Source organism: Fonsecaea pedrosoi (assembly GCF_000835455.1).
Source record: "Fonsecaea pedrosoi CBS 271.37 unplaced genomic scaffold supercont1.6, whole genome shotgun sequence".
Taxonomy (NCBI): Eukaryota; Fungi; Ascomycota; class Eurotiomycetes; order Chaetothyriales; family Herpotrichiellaceae; genus Fonsecaea; species Fonsecaea pedrosoi.
In genome coordinates this window covers 409460-431371 of record NW_013550610.1, presented here as the reverse complement: position 1 = coordinate 431371, position 21912 = coordinate 409460, and the positions used below count along the sequence as shown (strand labels likewise).

At 52.6% G+C, this 21912-nt stretch overlaps 8 protein-coding genes across 8 annotated transcripts; 5 read left to right on the top strand and 3 right to left on the bottom strand.

Annotated features, from left to right (window-relative positions):
• Positions 1-1682: 1682 nt before the first annotated feature.
• On the top strand, positions 1683-3611 carry Z517_09128 (uncharacterized protein; the record flags this gene model as incomplete). Its single annotated transcript, XM_013425038.1, has 1 exon — positions 1683-3611. One exon carries the CDS (start codon positions 1683-1685, stop codon positions 3609-3611), a length of 1929 nt encoding a protein of 642 aa, XP_013280492.1.
• A 2441-nt stretch (positions 3612-6052) lies between these two features.
• On the bottom strand, positions 6053-7140 carry Z517_09127 (uncharacterized protein; the record flags this gene model as incomplete). Its single annotated transcript, XM_013425037.1, has 2 exons — positions 6053-6692; positions 6746-7140. The coding sequence occupies 2 exons, from the start codon at positions 7138-7140 to the stop codon at positions 6053-6055; spliced, it is 1035 nt and encodes a 344-aa protein (XP_013280491.1).
• Positions 7141-7500: 360 nt separating this feature from the next.
• Positions 7501-7925, top strand: Z517_09126 (uncharacterized protein; the record flags this gene model as incomplete). The annotated part of the gene is made up of 3 exons (XM_013425036.1): positions 7501-7537; positions 7599-7678; positions 7854-7925. 3 exons carry the CDS (start codon positions 7501-7503, stop codon positions 7923-7925), a joined length of 189 nt encoding a protein of 62 aa, XP_013280490.1.
• A 1161-nt stretch (positions 7926-9086) lies between these two features.
• Z517_09125 (translation initiation factor SUI1) lies at positions 9087-9607 on the top strand (the record flags this gene model as incomplete). Its single annotated transcript, XM_013425035.1, has 4 exons — positions 9087-9123; positions 9187-9354; positions 9408-9538; positions 9593-9607. 4 exons carry the CDS (start codon positions 9087-9089, stop codon positions 9605-9607), a joined length of 351 nt encoding a protein of 116 aa, XP_013280489.1.
• A 1134-nt stretch (positions 9608-10741) lies between these two features.
• Positions 10742-11944, top strand: Z517_09124 (uncharacterized protein; the record flags this gene model as incomplete). The annotated part of the gene is made up of 2 exons (XM_013425034.1): positions 10742-11074; positions 11354-11944. The coding sequence occupies 2 exons, from the start codon at positions 10742-10744 to the stop codon at positions 11942-11944; spliced, it is 924 nt and encodes a 307-aa protein (XP_013280488.1).
• Positions 11945-12943: 999 nt separating this feature from the next.
• On the bottom strand, positions 12944-15149 carry Z517_09123 (uncharacterized protein; the record flags this gene model as incomplete). Its single annotated transcript, XM_013425033.1, has 3 exons — positions 12944-13872; positions 13927-14660; positions 14794-15149. 3 exons carry the CDS (start codon positions 15147-15149, stop codon positions 12944-12946), a joined length of 2019 nt encoding a protein of 672 aa, XP_013280487.1.
• A 768-nt stretch (positions 15150-15917) lies between these two features.
• On the bottom strand, positions 15918-16760 carry Z517_09122 (uncharacterized protein; the record flags this gene model as incomplete). Its single annotated transcript, XM_013425032.1, has 1 exon — positions 15918-16760. The coding sequence occupies one exon, from the start codon at positions 16758-16760 to the stop codon at positions 15918-15920; it is 843 nt and encodes a 280-aa protein (XP_013280486.1).
• Positions 16761-19778: 3018 nt separating this feature from the next.
• On the top strand, positions 19779-20882 carry Z517_09121 (uncharacterized protein; the record flags this gene model as incomplete). The annotated part of the gene is made up of 2 exons (XM_013425031.1): positions 19779-20200; positions 20501-20882. 2 exons carry the CDS (start codon positions 19779-19781, stop codon positions 20880-20882), a joined length of 804 nt encoding a protein of 267 aa, XP_013280485.1.
• Between the last annotated feature and the right edge of the window lie 1030 nt (positions 20883-21912).

Here is a 21912-nt window from a genome sequence, read left to right as displayed (position 1 = left end):
CCCTTTCGCCCTACCGACGGCATCTGACATGCTTGTCGGACCGGGATGACGACCTCCGTTTATGCCTTTACCGTCGCTGTTCCCTACCCAGCACTCGGTGATATGTGTACAAGTGAGATGACATTTCCGGCCATCCGGCCTTCTCCAGTCACTTTTCTTTTCCTTCATTCGTTACTCTCTCATTGGCAATTCGGCATTCACTCTGTGGGTCGCTGGGTTCGGGACTTGGGGTTTCCTTCTCGCCTATCACAGTGAGGCTTCCAACCCCCCCGTAACGCAGTCTGGGATCCGATTGATCTCCTACCATTAATAATTGGCAGCCAGTGTTCAAGTCGCCTAAGGAGGCTTCCTTGCGTTCAGCTTGATTCTTCCACGAGCCTCCCGTGGATCCAGTCGCGTTAGGAGGGGGCCCCCCATTACCCATTAAATTAACAGCCTCAATTCCAGACCCGTGCATGGCTCCCCTAATGCAACAGGCACGAAACTAAGTCTTGATTTAGCTACACAACAACGCACTGCAACTCACCTCTTCATGTAGCCACCAAAACCTTCGAGCTCGCAACATATGTAGCGTAATACAAAGGCCAAGGATCATCCTAACGACCCTGTATTCCCGTTGACATTCCACCTTTTTTGGCCCTGTCTCCCCTTGTAACCCTTTGATCGTTCTAAGTTGGCATTGGCGAGTGGCTGTGCTGGCAACGTGCCCACGCAGCCACGCTAAGCCATCCAAGGCTCCAGCAATTCTTTTTCTGCTCTTCTTCTTCTGTTCAAGGTTGTGGGCAAAGATTGGAAAGGAGAACGAGACGAGACGAGCGGGAGAGGTGAAGACGGAAGAGGGTGACTTTGACTGCGTCTAAATCCTCCATCCCAACCTAAACCACTCCCAACTCGGCTCCGCATCATCCAACAACAGCCTCGCATCTCTCTCTCGTACACTCTAGTTCCCAAGTCTCTTCTCTTGTCTGCGCCCTTTCTATCACTTGCCCCGTCACCACCAGCAATCCGGAGGAGTCCAAACATCCCAAGAGCATCAGATTCAACCGTGATTCTGTACCTCCCAACCCACCGACCCTACAGACCCGGTGCTTTCCTCGCAGCCAATTCCTCAGAGCCTCCAAGAGCCTCATCCCGACCCTGTGTTACAAGATACCCCTCACTTCCAGCCATCTATCAACTGACCGAGTCACACCTACACCCAACATCGAGCCATTTTTGCTTCCCGGTAAGAGCATCTTACCACCCCTCCCCCCATGTTGCTTTCATCTCTGGACCAATGTATTCCCATCCCTCTTCAGCCGCTGTCTGCCCGAACACGCAAGTCACCACGCTTGTCATCCCGCCTGACCATGGTCTGGAACGTTTTTGAGTTCGTCAAAGCCCCTCCCATCCCCATCCCCCGCTACTTATTCCTTTGTGGTAATGAGTTGGCACATCCTGCGGCCCATCGACAACGGACAATGGCACGTCCTACACGTCCCTATTACTCAATGTCATGCGCTCCCGCTGAGCGTGTCCAACCAGCAAAGTCAGAAGAATTTCACCCACTGACATGGCATATGATGCAGAGACGTCGATATTAGACAATCTTTGCCTCCGTAGTCAACAATATCGCTGCCCATCCCAGGGCCGTTCCCTCATCCCTCTTGGATGGTCTGCCATGTGATTTGTCGGGTTCACTCATGTCCCACGATCAAGATTTCTTTATCGACGTCGAGCGGGATATCATCGCACCCCTCCGAAGTCCGGGACTGGAGCCAGTCAACCCGGAGTACGGGCCACGGTCCAGCCCTGCACCTCTTGTACGTGTCGACGAACTATCTTCTGATTCCTCAGAAGCGGAGGATTCGGATACGCTGGGACGGCGGCAGAAGACTATAGCACGGAAGGGTCGAGCAAACCGCACCTTTGCCGATGGCGTACTGATTCTTGCCTTAGATCCCAATCAACGTACACTTGCCAGCCAGGCACGGCGAGCGCCATTAGACTCGAGGAGTCGGTCAGAAGAGGAGGACGAGGAGGACGAGGAGGAAGATGGTGGCAGCGGCGACGAGGATGACCATGACGATGGCGACAAAAATAATGCCATCCAAGATGACCCGAGACCGATGAGAGGGTCTAGGAGGGTCGTTCGGATCGGAGCAAACCCGGACTTGGTCAAAGCAAAGCCGACGCCGCAAACGGCTTTCGTCGTCGATCCTGTTGGCCGTGACGACATTGACGACGACGACGACGACTTTCCTATGATTGACAGTCCAGCCACCCTGGCTGAAGAGCACCCGGTACAGTCGCCTCCAGTGCCTACACAAGCCATCCACAATCCCGAAAGGGAGGCTCCAGCTTCCAATGCCGCGTCGAATCAAGCAGATCTACTGCGAAAGCAGTTCAACACAATTCCACCCCCGAGGACTCGACCACTGTTTCCGAATTTGCGGCTGAATCTTGTTCCGAGCGTTCGTGACGGTGATCAAGATGACGACTCGATCCTGAAGTCACCTATTCTCGGCAAGTATGCAATATCGCCCCGGGATGCCCATCCGGATTTCACCTTGCCAGCCATGCAACAGAGGTCTCCCCCACGTTCCTCACCTGCTGGTCTAGCGGATTATAGGACAACGCTCCCGTCGCTGAAGATCGCCATTGGCGATGTCCCTGACACAAGCCCAGGGGCATTTGCCTGCCCGTCTCCAGGAATAGGTCGAGCTCTATCCGGCCAGTTTGTTTCCTACGCGTCCCCTGCTTCGTACTCTGCGTATTCTGCCATGTTCCCTCCGGATCCTCCGTCTCACACCAACTGGCGTACAGCGACTGGAAATTCCAATACGTCAACTTTTTCAGATTATACTTCGTCGACTTCCATCTCCGCCTCAACTCCAGCCTCGTCTATCATCACGCCATCCCCGGCAGCCTCAGGTCCTTCGTCGTTGGTCGCTCTGCCTGAGAGAACTCATGAGGGTCAAGAAGAGTACAGCGGGACGTGGCAAGTCTCTACCATGGAGATCGATCTGACATCTCCAGGTGAGGTTCGATCTGTACCTCAGCCTCAGCCTCAGCACGAAGTGGATTTGAAACCTCAACCTCACCCTGCGGTACAAATGAAAGTCCAATATCAACGCACTACCCGACCGCAATCTCATTCCAAATCTGCAGCTCGAGCCCGACCCCAGGTCCAACTTCAGTCTCCTCCTGCGCCTGAACCACGACCACAACGCCGTTCTCAACCCGAATCTCAAACTGAAGCTGAATCCCGGGCTGGGTCCGTGACGGAATCCGAGCTCTCGGAGCTCTCTGAACTTGAATCCGTACCTGACTCAGAGGCCGAGCCTGCACCCAAACAGCAATCTAGATTGCAGCCTAAGCGTCCATCTGTGTCTCAACCGATGACCCAACCCGAGGCTGGGCCCAATGCCGTTGCAATCGCTCGCTTTTCACTTGGTCCTTTTAAATGCAATTACGAGGGATGCAATGCCGCGCCATTTCAGACCCAGTACTTGTTAAACAGCCATATGAATGTTCATTCTGACACCCGGACTCATTTCTGTCCTGTCAAAGATTGTCCTCGAGGGCACGGTGGCTTGGGCTTCAAGAGGAAGAACGAGATGATCAGGTGAGACGATTCCCGTCTGAGAATGAATTCTTGTTTTGTTGCTGATTACTTCCGTTTCTACCAGACATGGCTTAGTTCACACATCTCCCGGGTATATATGTCCTTTTTGCCCCGACCAGCAACACAGGTATCCTCGGCCCGACAACCTACAGCGTCACGTACGACAACATCATTCGGACGAAGACCGTCACGATCCAAAACTCCGTGAAGTCCTTAACCAGCGCATCGATGGAAATAATAAGGCCGGGAAAAGGCGCATGCGCTTGTTCTGATCGCTGCAGACAAGTGCTTCGGATGCTTCGAGTTTGAAGAGATGCAGACCCACACTTGGATGCTCTGAGCTCGTCACGAAGGAGTTTCTGCAACAGAAACTGCCAATGAGGCTTGGAAACTTACTAGACCGGATCATTTGCGTTGGATTCTTGTACAGCACATTCTCATCGACTTTCATGACACCAGCTTTTGTACTCTTTTGTGCTTCTGACGACCAACAGCAGCAACATGAAAAGAAGATTTCTATCTCAAAGGAACCGGTTTCTCATCACGAATGCACATGATTTAACTTAGAGGTTGAACGTTTGGGCCATTGACCCGAGCTTTTGCTGCTCCTGGACAGCTCCTGTTACTGTCTGCCACCTCTCTCGGCTCCATCGCCCGTGAGTGGAGGGAAAAGAGTGGTCTGACGGTCATGGCCCAAATGCTGGGAGACGAGGCGCAAGTTTGAATAAGATTCGAGTTGCACGATGGATTTCGTCGGTACATTTTTTACGATGTTATGACTTTGATGACCACAGCTATGCCATGTTACATGTCATGCTTTTTGGGAGAGCTGCAGACAGCCTGGAATGTCTGCGTAGCTCTAGGACCGAAATGTTGGGGGCGAACGGAGTTGATGGGATACAACTTGACAAGTCACAAGCAAAGAGACACGATGGTGAGGAGAGAAAAGAGAAGGGGGAAAATAGGGAGTTGTGGGAATCATCTTGGGACAAACTCGAGCTGTTGGCTCGAAATACGTTTTCTCTTCTCGTCTTCTTGCCTCAAGGGAGGAAAGGGTTGCACTCAGACGCACGCGCGCACATGGAAATCGACAGGCCAAAGAGTCAGCCCTCCAGGAGCATGTCCGCTCAGCAGCTCGTCAGCCACTTGCCCCTCCGCCCAACATCCCATCGGCCTATCAGTACACCGACCCGTCAATGCAAGCCCAAGTATCCGCGACCACGCTCAAGGATAGCCTACAGAGGACATCGGTACGCAAATGGGAATGAGGAGGGCCGACACGAGAAGAGCGAAGAGGCGAGAGACGAGAGACGAGACAGAGAGAGTACCTACCACGCTACCTAAGCACATCATTAACGGCGGCAGCCTCCAAACCAGCAAGAGCTTCGAGTTCGAGTACGAGTACGAGTACAAGTACGTACGACGTATACATACCTACCTACTAGGTACCTAATGTATGTAATGTACATGCACGCCCACACATGCTTGGCTTTCTTTTACTACCCATATCATATCCATACCCATACCTATTCTAGACCCAAACCAAGTACCGAGTACAGACCACTCGACAACCAGACAACCAGACCAGGTTGCATGGCTCCACACCAATGTCTGTTATAGATACGATGCAGACACAGGCTCGAATGCTTTTTTCCCCTTGTGTATACTTATGTACGTAGACAGTACATATACAACCTACATACCTAGGTACGGGATATACAGTATATACAGGATGTAGATACCAGGCAGGGTGAGTGGTAACATACATACATACTCGGTACACTCAGTCACTACTGTACAGTACAGCCAGTATATTTAGTGGAAGCATCCCCAAACAACAAAATGGCCCCATGCCTCTTTCAAAGACTTGTAACAGATCACTAACAGGCTCCTGGACAGTATCCTCCTTCTGCTGTGCTGCTGTGCGGGGAACAAACATTCGGTAGAAGTACAAGGCTCTCGTTCCCGCGACTGAAACCGGTGACAGGCGTAGAGAACCAAGCGATGAGGTGCTCTGGCTGAGCGCTCTGAACGTCGTCTTATACAGGTTGAATTGATCAAGCCGCTTTTATGGTGTCGAGAGGAAAGCAATAGTCACAGCAAAGGTTTGCAGGACCAAGACGCATCAGCGGTGGTGTCCCTGTTCAGCGACCGAAAGCGATTCCACTCCTCCACTTTTGCTGATGATCAAAGTCTTCAAAAAGTCGATGTCATTATTTGCGGAATTGTCCATGACGGTCTGTTCCGCCTTGTTCAGCAGCTGCAAAAGCTACCACTGCAAACCGATATTGCGAGCCCCATATTTGTCGCAGAATCGCAGCGAAAGAGGGAATTGGTGAGAGACAATTGTATCGGCCTGGCAGTGGCATGTACTCTTGCTCCGGAGAAACCGACAGATGCACGTATGACCACCGCAACACCAACAATCTGACCCGTCTTGTTCGACTAGGTACCCACGATGCCGGATATTTTGTCCCGTATCCTCTCGGCAAGGGTAGTCCCCGATTCCTGCCCTTTGCCCTCCAGCAAGCTATCGATCTCCTTTATTGTGGACGGCTCCGTAAGACCCCATAGCTTCCAAGGGCCTTCTTCACCCATGGCAGTCATCTTTTGTATCACCACGTAATCAACATGCTTTAGCACGGTATCCTTGTCACTGTCGGCGAGCCGATAGTTCTGAATGCTGCTGATGCGCACGATGCACTGTCGGAGAAATGTATCTGGGAATGGCAAAGGGGCGAGCCGATCCGAGACAACCCTGGTGCTTGCCCGGGGCAGAAATACCGCAAGGGGCCACCTCTCAAGCCAAACAGGATATCGAATGCCCGAGTAACTCAAGAGCGACCAAGGTTCTTTCGAGCGGCCCATGGCCTTTCGTTGTTCAATTCGCATTCTCGCCTGCGCCATCAGACCCTCGCAGCAAATGACCTGTAGCCTTTTCATGTCTCCTTCCCCCAAAGCCTCATGAAATTCCCTGTGCAGGCCCCGCGCAATTTGATTTCTCTGGGAAAGTTCCAATGGCTTTCTCAGCTTTTTTCCCGTGAGAGGGTCCCGTTTGACATCCCATTTGAGGAAAACCACCAAACTATGAAGCAAGTCAGCCATGACACAGATTGCAGAAAGGAGTCACATCTTTACCTCCACCAATCTTTGACAGCAGTCTTGAATTGTAGCCAATGTATCCTCGTTCTCTTGATGAATGCTGGGCTCATCCAACCTGGCAGGTCCCTGGTGGCAGGTAGGATGAAGGTCTGGGGTAGTTTTCCCAAATCAGTACCTATCTGTTGCCTGTTGGCCTTTTTCATCTGACTTTTCATCGACACATGTTTCGGGAGCTTGGAGTCTATGTTGGGAATGCTATGGGCGACTCCGGCGGCTGCATTTCTGCGTCGAGTGGTGGTGAACTGACGGGCGTAGACTGAGGGTGAACGATGCGCGCATTGAGGGCAGATCTGGAGGGTTCGACCTGAGGGAGTTAGGGGTAACGATAACTTGAGACCCTTGCTCGAGGCTCTGGCAACAGGATGTGCCATCTTGACCAGGCTCACAGAAAAGATGACTTCGCCTGTTGAAGAGCGTCCTTTACAAGGCCAACAGAGCTCCGGGAAAAGAAAAGAGAGCGGGAGCGCAGTCAATGTCCGAATGAAGACAAGTAGGACGCCGTCCTATACTTCCCAGAGCGCCCGCATCCATGATTTTAAGAGCGGCGCTTTTTCTAATCCGAAAGCCTCGATTTGGCCCACGTGATTTCGCCAGACTTGCCGCTTAAGGCGAGCTCAGTATGTCCAGACGTGACTAGCAAAGAAGCTGTTGGCCGAGTCTCGCTCTCGAAGCTGAGATCCATTTTGTATACACTTGCCTGAAAGGACATTTGACCTCACCAGACTCCAGCCATGTCTGCTAAAAAGGACATGCGAAGGGCGGACCTTGGTCAGTATCTCGAATCGGTCGCATTGAAGAGTGCGCACTCTGACGAATGTCGCTCGCTCAGTCATTCCCTACGTCGAGCCCAAAGATGAGAAGCCCACCGATTTCAGCTCGACTATAACGAGCACCATGCCTATGGCAGCTGTGAGTGGATTGTGTTACTTTTTGTGCTTCCGAATGCTAATGACGAAAGTAGATGTTTACAAGAAATAGGTAAGGGACAGCACCTCTGATACGCATTGTTTATTGCTGACAATGACAATCAGGATGCTTGGCTGGTAAGAGGGATGAACACATGATCGTGGTTTGGACTTGACAGGATCAGGTTTTCTCTATTAACAGCACTGTTGAACTGGTTGGGAGAGACACCGGCCCAGAGACAGAGTCCTAACGGGACGCCCGCATATATGTCCTTTGGCATGGCTGGTGAGTCCAGAACAGTCTTTGCGTTCATGGATCTGAGGCTAATGGATCTGAAAGTGCTTGCTGTTGGTGTGGTATGTTGTGTTACTGTTCAACCTTCAGCGCTGAGCACCGACTCATACATTCCAGACATATATGCCCCTGTTTCTACCGCCACCACCAAACGCAAGAGGACCAGCAACGCCGGCACCCGCCGCTTCAACATAGCGATTGGTCCAAGTAGCATTGGGGGATTCCATGGGGAGAACGGCCAAGAAATCCTGTATAGATCAATTGGTGGCTTTTGCGACAAGCGCGGCAATGTATGGAAGCATTCCCTCCACGATTTGTGCTCTGGAGTTTGAGGGCAGCGTGCAATGGCGGCTATGGAATAAAATGTTACAAAAGCGATGCCGGTCAAGTCCAGATCTTGGTCGTGGAAATCAAGTAACTGAATGGGATCAGTATCTCGATATCGTCACATGCCATCACCTCTGGTCCCCGGGGATGAGCCTCATGTAGAAAACAAGTCCCCAATCACCGTGTGTGGGACCTAGAAGTTGGAACCTAGAGCCCGCCAATGATTTTTGCCACAGGTTTAGGGAGTGGCCGTAGCAGCCACAACCAGCGTTGTTCCAGGCCTTGGCGCCCGTAACGCACAGGTGCGGCTTAGGGGAGGAAGGGCATTGTGTGTCAAAGAGAATGGTGACAGTGATTCTTTCGGGTTCCTTTCCTCCCTTGCCCAACCAGCCAACCCCACCAAATGGCCTGCGCCCAACCAGTCACTGCTGCCTCTTGTGGTTCGCCTCTTGCATCAGCCCTTTTCCTGCCCCCGTTCCCTTTTCTCTCTCCTTCTCAAACAAAACCAACAATCCATCACCACACTCTCCACTCAACAACAACTCTTTCGCTTGCACTCCGGACATTGAATAGTCCTTAACTTCTCATCACCGACACTTTTCTTTCCAATCCAGCCCGTTCCTCGAGACAAACGAGTTTATGTCAACTATCCAAAACCTCAAAACCTTTGGTAAGCCGACCCCTCTTCTCACCCCCTCTCGCCACCTCGCAGCCGACGCTCATCGCCCAAACAACTCGCCTCTATCGTGTGCCTCGACAGCACCAGATTTTGGAGCGACTGTTTGAGAGCATGGTCGAAACCCGCTGTCGACCACCACGACCCTCGTGTACAGCAGCAATTGTTTAGCGACTTGTTGCGTGACTCATGGCTCACTGATTTTATGTCACAGACCCCTTCGCGGAGGCCGACGACGACACTGGGGAAGCGAAGCAATCCCAGAATTACATCCACATTCGTATCCAGCAGCGCAATGGTCGTAAGACTCTGACCACCGTCCAAGGCCTTCCGAAGAAATTCGACCAGAAGAAGATCCTCAAGGTCATCAAGAAGAAATTCGGTATGTGAAAGAGATAAGGGACTACAAAGGACTATGGCTGACAATGACTCCAGCCTGCAATGGCACAATCGTCACAGACAGCGAGATGGGCGAGGTGATCCAGCTCCAGGGTGACCAGCGCAAAGATGTTCAAGAATTCTTGGTCGCCAAGGACGGCCTCGAGCTCGATGCAAAGACTATCAAGGTAAGGAGATTCTACTGCGCCATACGCAACGACGCCTTACTAATACTCATCCAGGTCCATGGTTTCTAAACGCCTCAGCCGGTATCCTGTGCTATCATGCTCGGCCTTCGAGGACAGATAGAAGTTGTCGATGGAGCTCCAAATCAATCTTCGTTTGAACGATGTCTTCTGGCCTGTTCGTCTTCGCTGGTCGATACAGTGGCATGGTCACGATAGCACCTTTGGGATGCGACAAGGTTACGCGTTTGATGATACCCACGATGGATATTTTGCCTTGGCAAGGAATGGGGGTGGGATCGGACTGTTGCGGCATGGGATAGGAAGCAGCAATACATGGCTATGAAGAAGACACTCACGGCATACGGCTGGGGAACATGAGATGGCAGGGTTGGGCTGGTTTCTATCATTGATCCCACCAGACCGTGCACGGTAGCTTTGAAATCATTATCGGAGTGTTGGAAACAACACGTTTCACTTTGGCTGTCTCAATCATTCCATTCTTTCGTTGGAGTTCCCGTTCTACACGATGGAGCTGTTCTGGAGTTCGGTCGAGACGCCATCAACGCCCTCTCTGGCTCAACCACTGCGTACATGTACTAACCACTTTGTACCGTGGGTTGAGATCAAGGTACCAGCTGGGGGCTGCTGGACTGGATCTGCTGCCAAGAATCTGGGGTAATTTAAAGCGAGCGGCGAGCGGCCTGTGACTCTTGTGTGGTTTCAGGTGCTGTTCTTATCGTATCTACAAGGACAACTTACAGTCATATAACTACTGGTCACGCGCCTCTTCTCCCTTACGCCGTTTCCCACCTTTATCTTCACCCTTGTTGACGAATGGCTGTTTCCTCGCCCTGACACGACTTCGGAGTCCTCCTTCACGTTTCTGAAACAGGGAGTTTGAGCTTTGCCTTGGAATTAGAAAGAGATTTATTGTTTTGACTTGGGCTGCAAGGGCGGGACGACCTCACAACACCCTGACCAGGGGCTATGCAGCCGCCATAGCGCTGCAAACCCATTTTCCAACTGGCGAACTCGGGCTATCAGGGCCCACCATCATATGGCGATGCTTTTGTTCCACGCAACGGGAGCCTCCGTTATGCTCCTACTGACCCTACCAACCCGTCCCGCTCTCCTCCGACTGCCCAGCCTGGCCCCGCGCCTGGCGGCGCCGTCGTCGAGAATGCCAACATCGCCAGTGTCGCCATGTCAGCTCGATATCCCCGAGTAGCCGTCCTCCTGGGCGTCCAGCCTCGCTGGCACGTGCCGCTGCTGCTCTGTCGGGCCCTCTCGACCGTGTCGGCCGCGTGGTGGGCTTGTCAGACCTGTTTCAGCATCTATCGACTCATCTCGGTCTACGACACGACGGGAGTGACAGCGGCGTCCTCCATCTCCACGTTGTCAGCAGGTGTCAGTGGTGGGACGAGTGTCGGTGGTAGCGGTAGTGCTGGACCTGGACCTGGACCTTGTGGTTTGCTTTTGGAGAATCGGATCTTCAGGCGCATGGCTGTGGCACAAGTATGCTTGAGCTTTCTCTGGGTATGTCTTGTCCTCGCATCCTCGTTTCCCTTTTGCGGCGCATCTGGAGTTCTATACGCCATCCATTTTCATCCCGTTTTGCAATGCCCAGGGATGCAGCTTGCAACGGTGGTCCAGTTTGGAATGCTATATACCCTCGGCTCAGCCTCGTCTTCTCTCGTGGAGGAAGCGAAAAACTCTCTCTCTCTTGCCTCTCCATGTTTCCTTATCTACACAAACCCAAACCAGGCCGGCTCATCGCTAACTTGGCCGTCTCTTCTCTTTTTGCCACGTCTCCAGGCCGGCGCTGCAGCATACCTCGCACACATGTTCGCGTCGTCACTGATGTCGCGGTGGCTGCTGCACTACAGCCCCTTAGCGGTGCTGGTGCGGCTGTGCAGCCTTTCGATATTGCTGTCGTTCGGGTGCCTACAGATCTTCCGGGCCACGCGGGCCACGGAGCCGGACCTGCTCCAGCTCAGCCGCAGCCTGCTCGCGTGGATCGCCATCTCGATCGGCCTGATGCTCGCATACTTCTGCACGCAGCAGGACATATTCTCGGCCGACCACGACGACCGCGACGACCGCCGCCGCCGCCAGATCCTCCGCCTCAAGTGCCTCTACGTCATCTCGGCCTGCAGCCTCTTCAGCCTGCTGGTCCTCGTCGGCATCGTCCAGCTGGACCACCACACCGGAATGTCCCTGAAAGGAATGATTGCTGCCGCTATCGGGAGCGCGACCGAGGGCGGGGACGGTACTGCCGGCCAGGACTGGGGCCTCGCGAGGCCTCTACACGATTGGCACGTGACTTGCAAGGCGTTGGCGTCTGATCTGGCACAACAATGGCGCAGGTTCGCTTCCGGCGCCGCTAGATTTGGAGCCGAACTGTGACCCTGATAGAAGGATGAAAGGACAGCGAAGAACAGCGCGGCGAATCGAAGCGAGTTCCAATTTGATGTTGGTTTTTTATTTTGTTTTTGTAACTCTGTGGGTTTTTTGGGGGGGGTTGAATTGATTCCACTAGAGATGATGTATTAGAGGTATTGAGGTATTGAGGTATTAGAGGGTACTGCGACGGTGTGATTGATGTACTGAATACTGAATACGGAATACGGAATACGGACATGGATACGGGTACGCATGGATGGCTATGCGTTTAATCAGGAACCAGGGGCCTTCTTTTCTCTCTCTCTCTCTCTCCTCTCCCCAAAGCGTGAGCAGTACTTCTGAGCTTTGAGTGAGTGTTGCGTGGCGAGGCGAGGCGAGGCGAGGAATGGAGTTGAGCCGAGTCGAAGAAAGAGAGGCGAGCGAGAGAGAGAGGGACACAGATAGATAAATGTCTGATGAACCATTTTCTGTCTTTGGGACGACAAACACACAGGACCTAATCAAGGTGATCCTACGTTCCAGATGATACCTTTGCTCGCTCGCTTTTTGGTTTCTGATAGAGAGTGAGATGCTGTAATTGTCGACGACGTCTCGACTGACTCTTGTATGTGTAGAATCTTCTCCCCTTCTCTCCTCATGTCCTCGCCCCTCCGCAACAGGTCTCTTTCTCTTTCTCTGTACTCTCGCCTATCTCCTCTGGGTCTCTTTCCGTCTCTGACTCCCTTGCCCGTCTCGTCAGACCGTTCTCCACTGGATCGTTTTCGGGCCATTTGATCGCCCGCAATGTATAGCACTAAGGACCGTAATATGGTCCTCGTGTCACCGCTACCGTCTCTTTATATGTCCATGTGTATATATCCGAGTGTCTAACTCTTGTAGATCTCTCCATCATTTATCTCATGTGGTGAACCTTCCCCCTTTTTGATTCTAGTCTTTTCTTGTTGTTCTTCCAGGAGGCGAGAGACGGCTGCTGCTGTACATCTCCAGCCATTCTCCTTCCTCTCATCTGTTCAGGGAATTGCGACTTCGTCTCGTCATGCCCACGTCGGGGCGGGGTGTCTCGCCGTGACTTCCGGTGCGCCTCGTTGCGATACTCGCAGTCTCTGGCGATGATCTCTTGTTGGCCAGAACGCTCTGTAATTCGTGGCTCTCGCCTCGCTCCAGCGAATCGTCCACGACGGCGACTTCGTCGGACTCGTCTGGAGGCGATGTTCCTCCGGCGCGTGATGGTGTGCTCTCTCCACTCTCGCCGTACGCGCCGCCCACGCTTTCCATGACAAAGGCGCCCGCAGTGGGTGCGTCCAGGGCCCGGAGTTCTTCGTCCCGGAACCACTTGGGCATCAGCCACGTGCGGAACGGGATCAGGAGGAGGATGATGATGGGAAACCCAATGGCAGCGATGGTCTGGGAGATGGCAAAGGTGGCGCCGAATCCGACCAATTCACACGCCACAAAGACCCAGATGGCGGCGCGACGCTCGATTCGTGCCAGCGGGTCCGTCGCGTCTGTCAACTCTTTGTCCCGCGCCAGGAAAAGCAACTTCTGAGTAATGCCATTGCCCTCGAGAGCTTGGACTCCCATGACGAAGAACAGTCCGGCAAGCACACCCTGTGGGATCAGATGTAGCACGACCAGTAGCGGCCCGCTCATCGTGACCAGGAACAAGAGACCCTGCGCGAGGTTGCTGAAGCGCTGCTCAACGACGTGATCCGTGACCCGGACGATATGACCCCTCGCCTTCTCGTCGACAACCTGCCTTGTGACGCAAAGAGCGTTAGTATGGAATGGTGCCTGAGGGATGAGGCCGTTTGGGAAAGGTATGCCGAGAATTCCCGCGATGCCGGTGGTGAGACCGAGGAGGAAGATATCCCAATGAAACCCCGGCGGTTTGCGCAGCGGGAATTCTGTCCCTTGTGCAATGAGAGACGACACTAAGGACATTGGTCAGATGAATACGGTTCCAGAGTCAGCTGCGTGGCACATACCGTTGTGATCAAACCAAAACAGGACTGTCAGAAGGATCGCGAAAGGGATTGCCAGGAAGACTTCTCCTACACTGATATCCCAAAAGTGGACGAACCAGCCACGGTCAGCAGTCGGGTGGAACGATTTGCTCGTCGGCAGGGTTTCGAGATGTACATTCCTCATATGGCCGATATGGACGAATCCGGTGAAGAAGACAATTGTCAGCGGAGTGCCGTAGTCCTCGATGAATTTCCGCACATGTCGTTGCAACAGGTTGCTGTTGCCGAGCACACCGCATCCATATGCAAACCCAAGGACCAGCAGACTGACCATGACAGACAGGTAGGCACTGGTTTCGCCAGCCAATCCCCACTGTCTGGTCAGGACTTGGATACCCTTTTGCAGATAGATAAAGGCAACGTAGAACCCAAAGGTGTCGCAACTGAAGCGCGTAACGTAGGTCAAGGCGTTGCAACTGTTGGTGATGGCCAGAAGCCAATGCATGAGCAGAGACCATATGCCGATCCAGGCCATGAAGGCAAAGAAATTGGTGCCATGGGGGACGATGATGTCGTACACCGTATACGAAAAGACGGTGATGGGACCAGTAACGCCTACGATGACAAGAGGCTGCGCGGCGAAAAGAGAGAAGACCACACACGCCATGACTGAGGAGAAAAGGACTTCATTGACGCCGTATGAGTTGTGGGTCTTGGTGAACATGTCGAGGGAGAATGCCAAAGCTGGTAAGATGCTGGGATAGCAGTCAGCGGCTGTACATCATAGCAGCATAGAAGTCCATGGGCATTAGCGAAGAGGGAGGATATCAAGGACATAAGGTGTATAAAGTTGGTGCATCCGGTAGATTGTATATGGATTTAGCATACTTTGCAAAGTACATGTACACGGTGGCGGGGATGACTCTATAATCCCAAGCATCCCTCCAATCACTCCAATAGTACGGTGCCCGTCTCTTGAGGTCGTCAACTATGCCCTTGAACCAACGTATATTGTACCATTTCGGGGTGCGCCGGTGCGATGACCGAGTGGTCTGTCGCGAAATGTGTTCCGAGAGGCGTTGAATCTCTTCAGGATCAGGACGGGAGTTAGTCGAGTGGAAGGACGGTCGATGATTATGCTGCCATGGCTTTTTCTGAATCGAGTGAGACGAGGACTGGCGGCGCACGAGGGCAGGAGTCGTGCGCGAGGCCGAGGGTGTGATGACTTCGGTATGAGTCGCCATACTGTTGTCGCACGGTCTAGGGACCTATCGTATGGGTGAGATCTGATGAGAGCGTTATGTTAGCGCCACCCTGCGAGGATGACCTGTGTTGTATGCCGATGAAAAGAATATCCAATGTAAGACACGGGTACAATAGCACGAAGGACGCAAGATAAAAGAAAGACGTAACATGCGCTCAGCCCATTCCTCGAGCAGGAGACAAGGTCGACCTTGTCAATATCATGGAGCTGTTGAAGCATGCGGTGACGCAGGACGAAAAGGGAAGAAAGGAAGGACGAAAGCGGTAGAGGGTCGACGACGATGATGACGGCAAAGATTGTCATGCTGATCACCGCCTTCTTTGCTTTGGTGCGAGTGGGCGCAGGGAAGGTTTCCTTGGCTGCGCAGGGAACCCCGCATTTTCCACTTCACACATATCCGTCAGTCCCAATGTCAACCTGTGCCTCCGTTCCCGAGTTTCTCTAGCCATACATCACCATGCAGCTAGACTCCAGTCTCATCTAGCTTTCCATATCTTACAGGATTCGTCGACTTCACGGCGATTGCTGCTCGGGAGATTGTCGGCGCGCAGTTGAGTGACCATCATGTCTTGAACCACACAAATAGTGGAAACCATATAGTCCCAACTCCCTTATCCTATCCCAGTCGGGAACGTTGAGAGATATGTGAGCTGATGATCACCACAGCCGCCAAAACGAGCAGACCAGAGACGATCGATGGTGTCCTGCTTTGATTAACAACTCTCCACAGTTCCTATCAAGAGCAGACTCACCGTGACACCTCCAGAGAACTTTTCACCATCTGCTCGCCTTCTTGGGCGGCCTCTTGTGACCAGCCATCATATGTCGACGGTGAACACTCGGCTATGATCTTGTCGATCTCGTCCACAACCTCGGCGGCACTGCTGTATTGGAAGGACCAGCACTTTCGCATAACAGGTCCCAAAATCAGGTCGTCCGTATCTGGAAACTCGCCGGCATCATACCGCGCTTTAATCTCATTGTCTGTCTTGTCGTGGTAGGGCCGCCACGTTGTCGACATCTCGAAGATGGCAGAACCCAGAGCAAACAGTTCCGTGTGTATGCTTGGCTTGGTGCCTTTTTTGTGAAACAAGTGAAACCCCTCACACCCCCCAGGAACTACGGTAAAGTCCCCTTCGTCTATTGAAGAGCCGGCAAAATCACATAGTTTGACGTTGTCTTGGTTGTCGAGCAGAATATTGTGAGTTCCAATGTCAACCTGGAAGACATTCTTCCCATGTATATATTGTATCCCCTCGCTGACCTGCCTGGACCATTTCAGAATTTGTCCTTTGGTCGGGAGTTCATTTCTCTGCCGTAGTTCAATAAGGCGCTGACGCAGGCAGCATTCGAGCCTTTCGAGGATGATTCCTTTGTGGTGCATTTCCATGCACTTGACGATAGAAGGGTGATGACCGAGGCGCCCGTATATCTCCCGCTCAATTATTTCGTCAAGCTTCCTTTCTTCACCACCAATGAAGTTTTTGATGACGGTTTTGTCATCCAAGACGAGCACTGCGCCGGAGACGCCATAGGAAATGAGAGGAAGATTCCCAGTGTAACCCTCAAGCTTATCTGCCCACTCGGCCATTTTCAGTCAAACGAATACGCGGGTTGTATACAAGCAGAGGAGAAAGCAGGAGACCGTTGTCTGAAGAGTAGTATCAGAAGCTCACACCCCTTGGTGACAAGCTGGGCGAGTGTGGTAGAAAGGGGACAGAAGACGTGTTGCTCGAATGGACGAATCATATGAGGTATTGCGGCTAGTTGGCCTCTTGGCTTCTTGGAATCACTAATTACAGCCAATCAGCATCATTTTATGCGCAGGGGTTCAACCCTAGCTCTTTGACCTTCGACCTCATCTTTCATGTCTTTGAAATAACATTCTTCTCCAATCAAGCACCTAGCCAATACCCAAATTTCCAGACATGCTCACGACTTTGAGGTCATGTCCCCGCTACCTTCCTTGCTCTATTTCCGTGCTGGCCGCAGTTTCGGCTCGAGGACGACGCAGACTAACGATGACCTCCACTGAATCTGTAGAAGCAGAGACTCTTCTAAGATATCGTCCAGAAAACTACTATCCTGTGACATTCGGCCAAGTCTTTCACAAAAGATACAAAGTATTGGCGAAACAGGGGTTCGGAGGATCGTCCACAACTTAGCTGGCCCAGGACCTAACACGGTGACCTCAAGTGGGATGATACAGGTATCCGCGTCGTTGCAGCTCATACAGCGAATTGTGCTGCTAATTCTATCAAAAGGTATCTTGATTAATATCGAAGTCTCAAAGCCTGCCGGTGTAGGTCTGAAATGTACCATCTCTAAGCTCTCCGGTGAGGACAAGAGATTATTTCTCCAATTCGTCGGAAGAATGCTTCGGTGGCTGCCAGAGGAACGTGCGACGGCCCAAGAACTGCTTGGGGATCCCTGGCTTTACTCTTGAGTAAGGTATTGATCCGAACACCCGTCCAAAGCAGAGACAACAGATACAGCAACCCCGTTCGACTTGTTTTGTCCTGGTCACATTGCATTGGCCACCATCTCGTTGGCCACCATCTCAATGGGGCAATCCATGACGAGGCATAACTACCAGGAGTAAGCAGTCGTACAGGCACTCGATAGTATCACAGCGCCAAGGTGATCCTTGCAGAGAGCTTTTTACCTCAAACAACACCATCACCGCAAACCGGCCCAATGTGTGCAAGGACCTATTTACCGAGCAAAAGCAAGCCACAGCCTCCCTCTGGCTTGAATTCTAAGTAGCAGTAACATTCACCTAAAAATAACATCAGCATCAGCAACTCTAGTCTCAAACATGCAAGATAAAACTTACAACTTTCAAAAGCTTGCCATCAGTGCACGCTGAACAACTTCCCTGCATGCGTGTCGATCCCAAAATAGCATTTTGGGAATGGGTGCAGTGATCTGGAGGACAATAACGGTAGGTTCCATTTGGTCTGGGTTGTGCGCAGAGCCTGATCCTTCTGAGTGCCACTACATGATGTGGATTCTGAGTACACTCGTTGTAGATCACGTGCATATCAAGATATGTGCACATTGTCTTTGTTAGGGCTCTTGCTTGGAGCCACCGAGGTACACGAAAGGGATGCTGTGTAAAATGGTGATGGTGTCGATGTCTGATATTCAGTGGAAGCGATGCAAGTGAAGGCGTGGTTCCTCTTCGACGAAGTTCATCTTCTGGAGGCAATGTTGAGGGTTGAGCACAATTTGCTCAGAGCACTTGCTGCCTAACGACGCGTGTAACACTGTGTATGTCACGGGACACGCGGCAGCATTGAATTGACATCTGTCACTTGGACATCTGCCACTGTTCTCTCCTTTCCTTCTCACTGGACCATTCATCGACCCCAAACGCCGAGGGTGCGGTCAATGGAAGACTTGACCTAGGACTCGTTCGCCTCACCGCCGAGCTCTTCGGACGCTTTCACCTCGCAACAAATTAGTCTTCGTCCTTTCGAAGTAAATCTGTATAGTAGGCACGGTCAGATTGTCTATTTGGCAGAGGCATTCGTTCTGCGCTTCGTCTTCTCCTATCACACGACCGGGTCCGTCCTCAAAGTCTTCTGCACACACACCACGGCCACAAACACGTTGGTCGGAAAGGTCAAGGAGGGAACGAGCGGGAAAAAAAGATGGCTCAAAAGGCACAGGAGTCTGGAGAAACCGCCTTTGCGCAGCTCAAGGAGATGGTCCGCGAAACATTGAGTGTTCCACCTCAGCCTGAACAGGCCAGAGGGGTGCAGATAAGATAACGAGCCACTTGTGGCTGGCTGTCTACAGCGTCTGTTGTGCCAGACTGGGCGATTCAGTCTCCCTGTTGACACTCGAAGCTCATTAGCAGTCAGGCATCCCTTTTCTCCAGTCTTGAGTCGGATCAAACAACCTCGTTGTCGGTTGAGATGCATGGGTGGATATCTGCCCGAGATTCCCACACAAGGCGAGCTCAGGACCCTCAATATTCTTCTCCCGGAAAAGAACATCGTTGTGAGTGACTGTCGAGCAGGTGGGAAACAACTTCAAGGTATCCAAATCCCTTAGGACTTGATTGGAACGAGGGCAACGACAGCCGCACAACATTCCTGGAGTTAAGCACTGGCCCACCGGGGACAAGACCGGATTGGAAATCCATGTCCACGTGGGAGATGTTCTTGGTAATAGCCGGTGGAACACTACAAGAGAGCAGAGGATAGAGACAGCAGGAAAGGGAGGGGGGAACAAGTGACGAAATGATTCACTAATCATCCGAGGCTGTGGTTTCATTGTGGGGTCACAGGCTTTGTCAAGCGTGTACCGTATACGATGGTATCTCCAATACATGTACTCGATAAGGGGATGTAAGGCTAAGGCGATGGGGTCGTGATGTTGTCATTGGAGGAAAGGCGAAGCGACTGACTGTTACTGTAGGGGAGGGAGTGTATATCGACATACATACATACATATATACCTACATACCTACCAACCTAGGTATTCAACATCCTAACACCTGCCTAACACTCTTCACACATTTATTGCTCCATCTCTCTTCCCTCCTACCTCTTCCTCTTCTACTTCCACTACAGAACCAGAACTCCCCCCTCTTTCAAGCATGTCCACCACAACCCCCACCCCCGCCTCAGGCTCCGCCCCAACCCGGCCAAACATCACGCTCTACACAGACTCGACGCCCAACGGGATCAAAATCTCCATCGCACTCGAAGAGCTCGGCCTCCCCTACCGGACCGAACACATCGACATCTCGACGAACCGGCAAAAGGAGGCGTGGTTCCTCGAAATCAACCCCAACGGACGCATCCCCGCGATGACGGACACGTTTCGCGGCGACGGCCAGCGCATCCGGCTGTTCGAGGCCGGCGGGATCCTGCAGTACCTCGTAGACGAGTACGACGCTGACGCGCACAAGATCAGTTTCCCGCGCGGGACGCGCGAGTACTACGAGATGGTGAATTGGACGTTTTGGCAGAATGCGGGATTGGGCCCGATGCAGGGCCAGGCGAATCATTTCGTAAGGTGAGTTTTTTTTCCTAGTCTTCACATTCACATTTAATGTCGTGACATGTCATGTCATGTCATACTATATGACATCTATTTCGTGTGTATATTATACTCCACGAGGCGTTTTATGTTACCCGCGCGCCAGTCTACAAGAGACCCGGGGAGGGGTTTTGGGGGGGGGGGGGGGGGTGGTTGAAGAGAAGACAGCGAGAAAGGGACGGGAGCGGTGATGAATGACGCTCAGAACGACACGACCGTCCTCAACGAGTGCACCAGCAAATTACTCGTTAGGTATACTAACAACGTGACAAAAAGATACGCCCCCGAAAAGATCCCGTACGGAATAACGCGCTACGTCAACGAGACACGCCGACTATACTCGGTCCTGGACAAACACTTGGCCAACTCGCCCTCGGGCTTCATCGTGGGCGACCACATCTCCATCGCCGACATCACGACCATCGGCTGGGTCATCTGGGCGGGCTGGGCGGGCGTCGACATCGACGAGTTCCCCCACCTCAAGAAGTGGGAGGAGATGATGTCGGCGCGCCCGGCGGTGCGGAGGGGGTGCGACGTCCCCAAACCCCTGAAAATCAAGGAGCGCATGAAGGATAAGGCGGGCATGGAGGAGTACGCGAGGCAGGCGAGTCAGTGGATCGTCCAGGGCATGAAGGATGATGCGGCGAGGAAGGAGTAGGTCTGCGACGACTGCTGGGAGGACTCGATGGAGGAGAGGGAAGAAATAGGAATGGGGATGGGAAAGGGGGGATGGAAGGAAGAAGAGACGATTGCCGTCTTCCAGGCTCAGCGTGAGCAACTAGGTAAGCTAGCATATCATAACATAACATATCAATGTCAATATCAAGATCATATGGCCCTGTCGCGGTCACTGCCACTGCCACTGCCACTGTCCAGCCCATGTGTATGCATACATACATACGTGCATTCCCATGTGTAACCGCCGATTCCTCACGAGATCCTCAGAGGCCTCTCAGATTCATTCATCAAGAGAGGAATAATATGCTTCGCACAACCAAGAACATCGAATTATGCACCGACAAGACAACGAAGAGATACCCGTACCTTAGCGGCATAACAGTATGTCCAACGGACAGGATGCATTCAGCGATCCTGTCCCAACCACGCCTTCCACGCTCTGTAGAGCCCAATCTCATCCTTCCCTGCCTTGTCCCTGGCGCCCCTCACACGAGTAGGTCCGATTCGCTTGATCAACGGCCACGCGCACACCCAGACATGCAGACATACTGTGGTGGGCTACCGGGGGTTCCTCCTCCTCGGCTCCTTAGCGGACGTGGTCGTCCCTTGCATGATTCTCGTCCTGGTTGACGAGAATCTTAGCGACCTATTCCCGCAGACGCGCTCTGTCACGGTTGTGCAAGGGGATGCCTGGGCCGAGGGCGACAGTGGGCGCTATCGGCCGCTTTGTTTGTGGTTGGGGAGCCCAGCGACGCGACACTAACCAAGTACCCCATCTCGCATGTCACATCTCCCATGCTGGCCTTGTTGATTTTTCTTCACGTCTCCTTCTCCTGCATGGCATGGACGAAGGGGGGAGAGGCTAAGGGTTTTCTTCGGTTACACTTACATTCGCACATTACATCCGTTTCGTGGCATGAAATGAAACCAAAAGGGACTGACTTCCTGTCTCCCTGACTCCTTGACTAGCGACTAGCACTAGCAGAGGTGGACGGAGCGTCCTCAGAGTG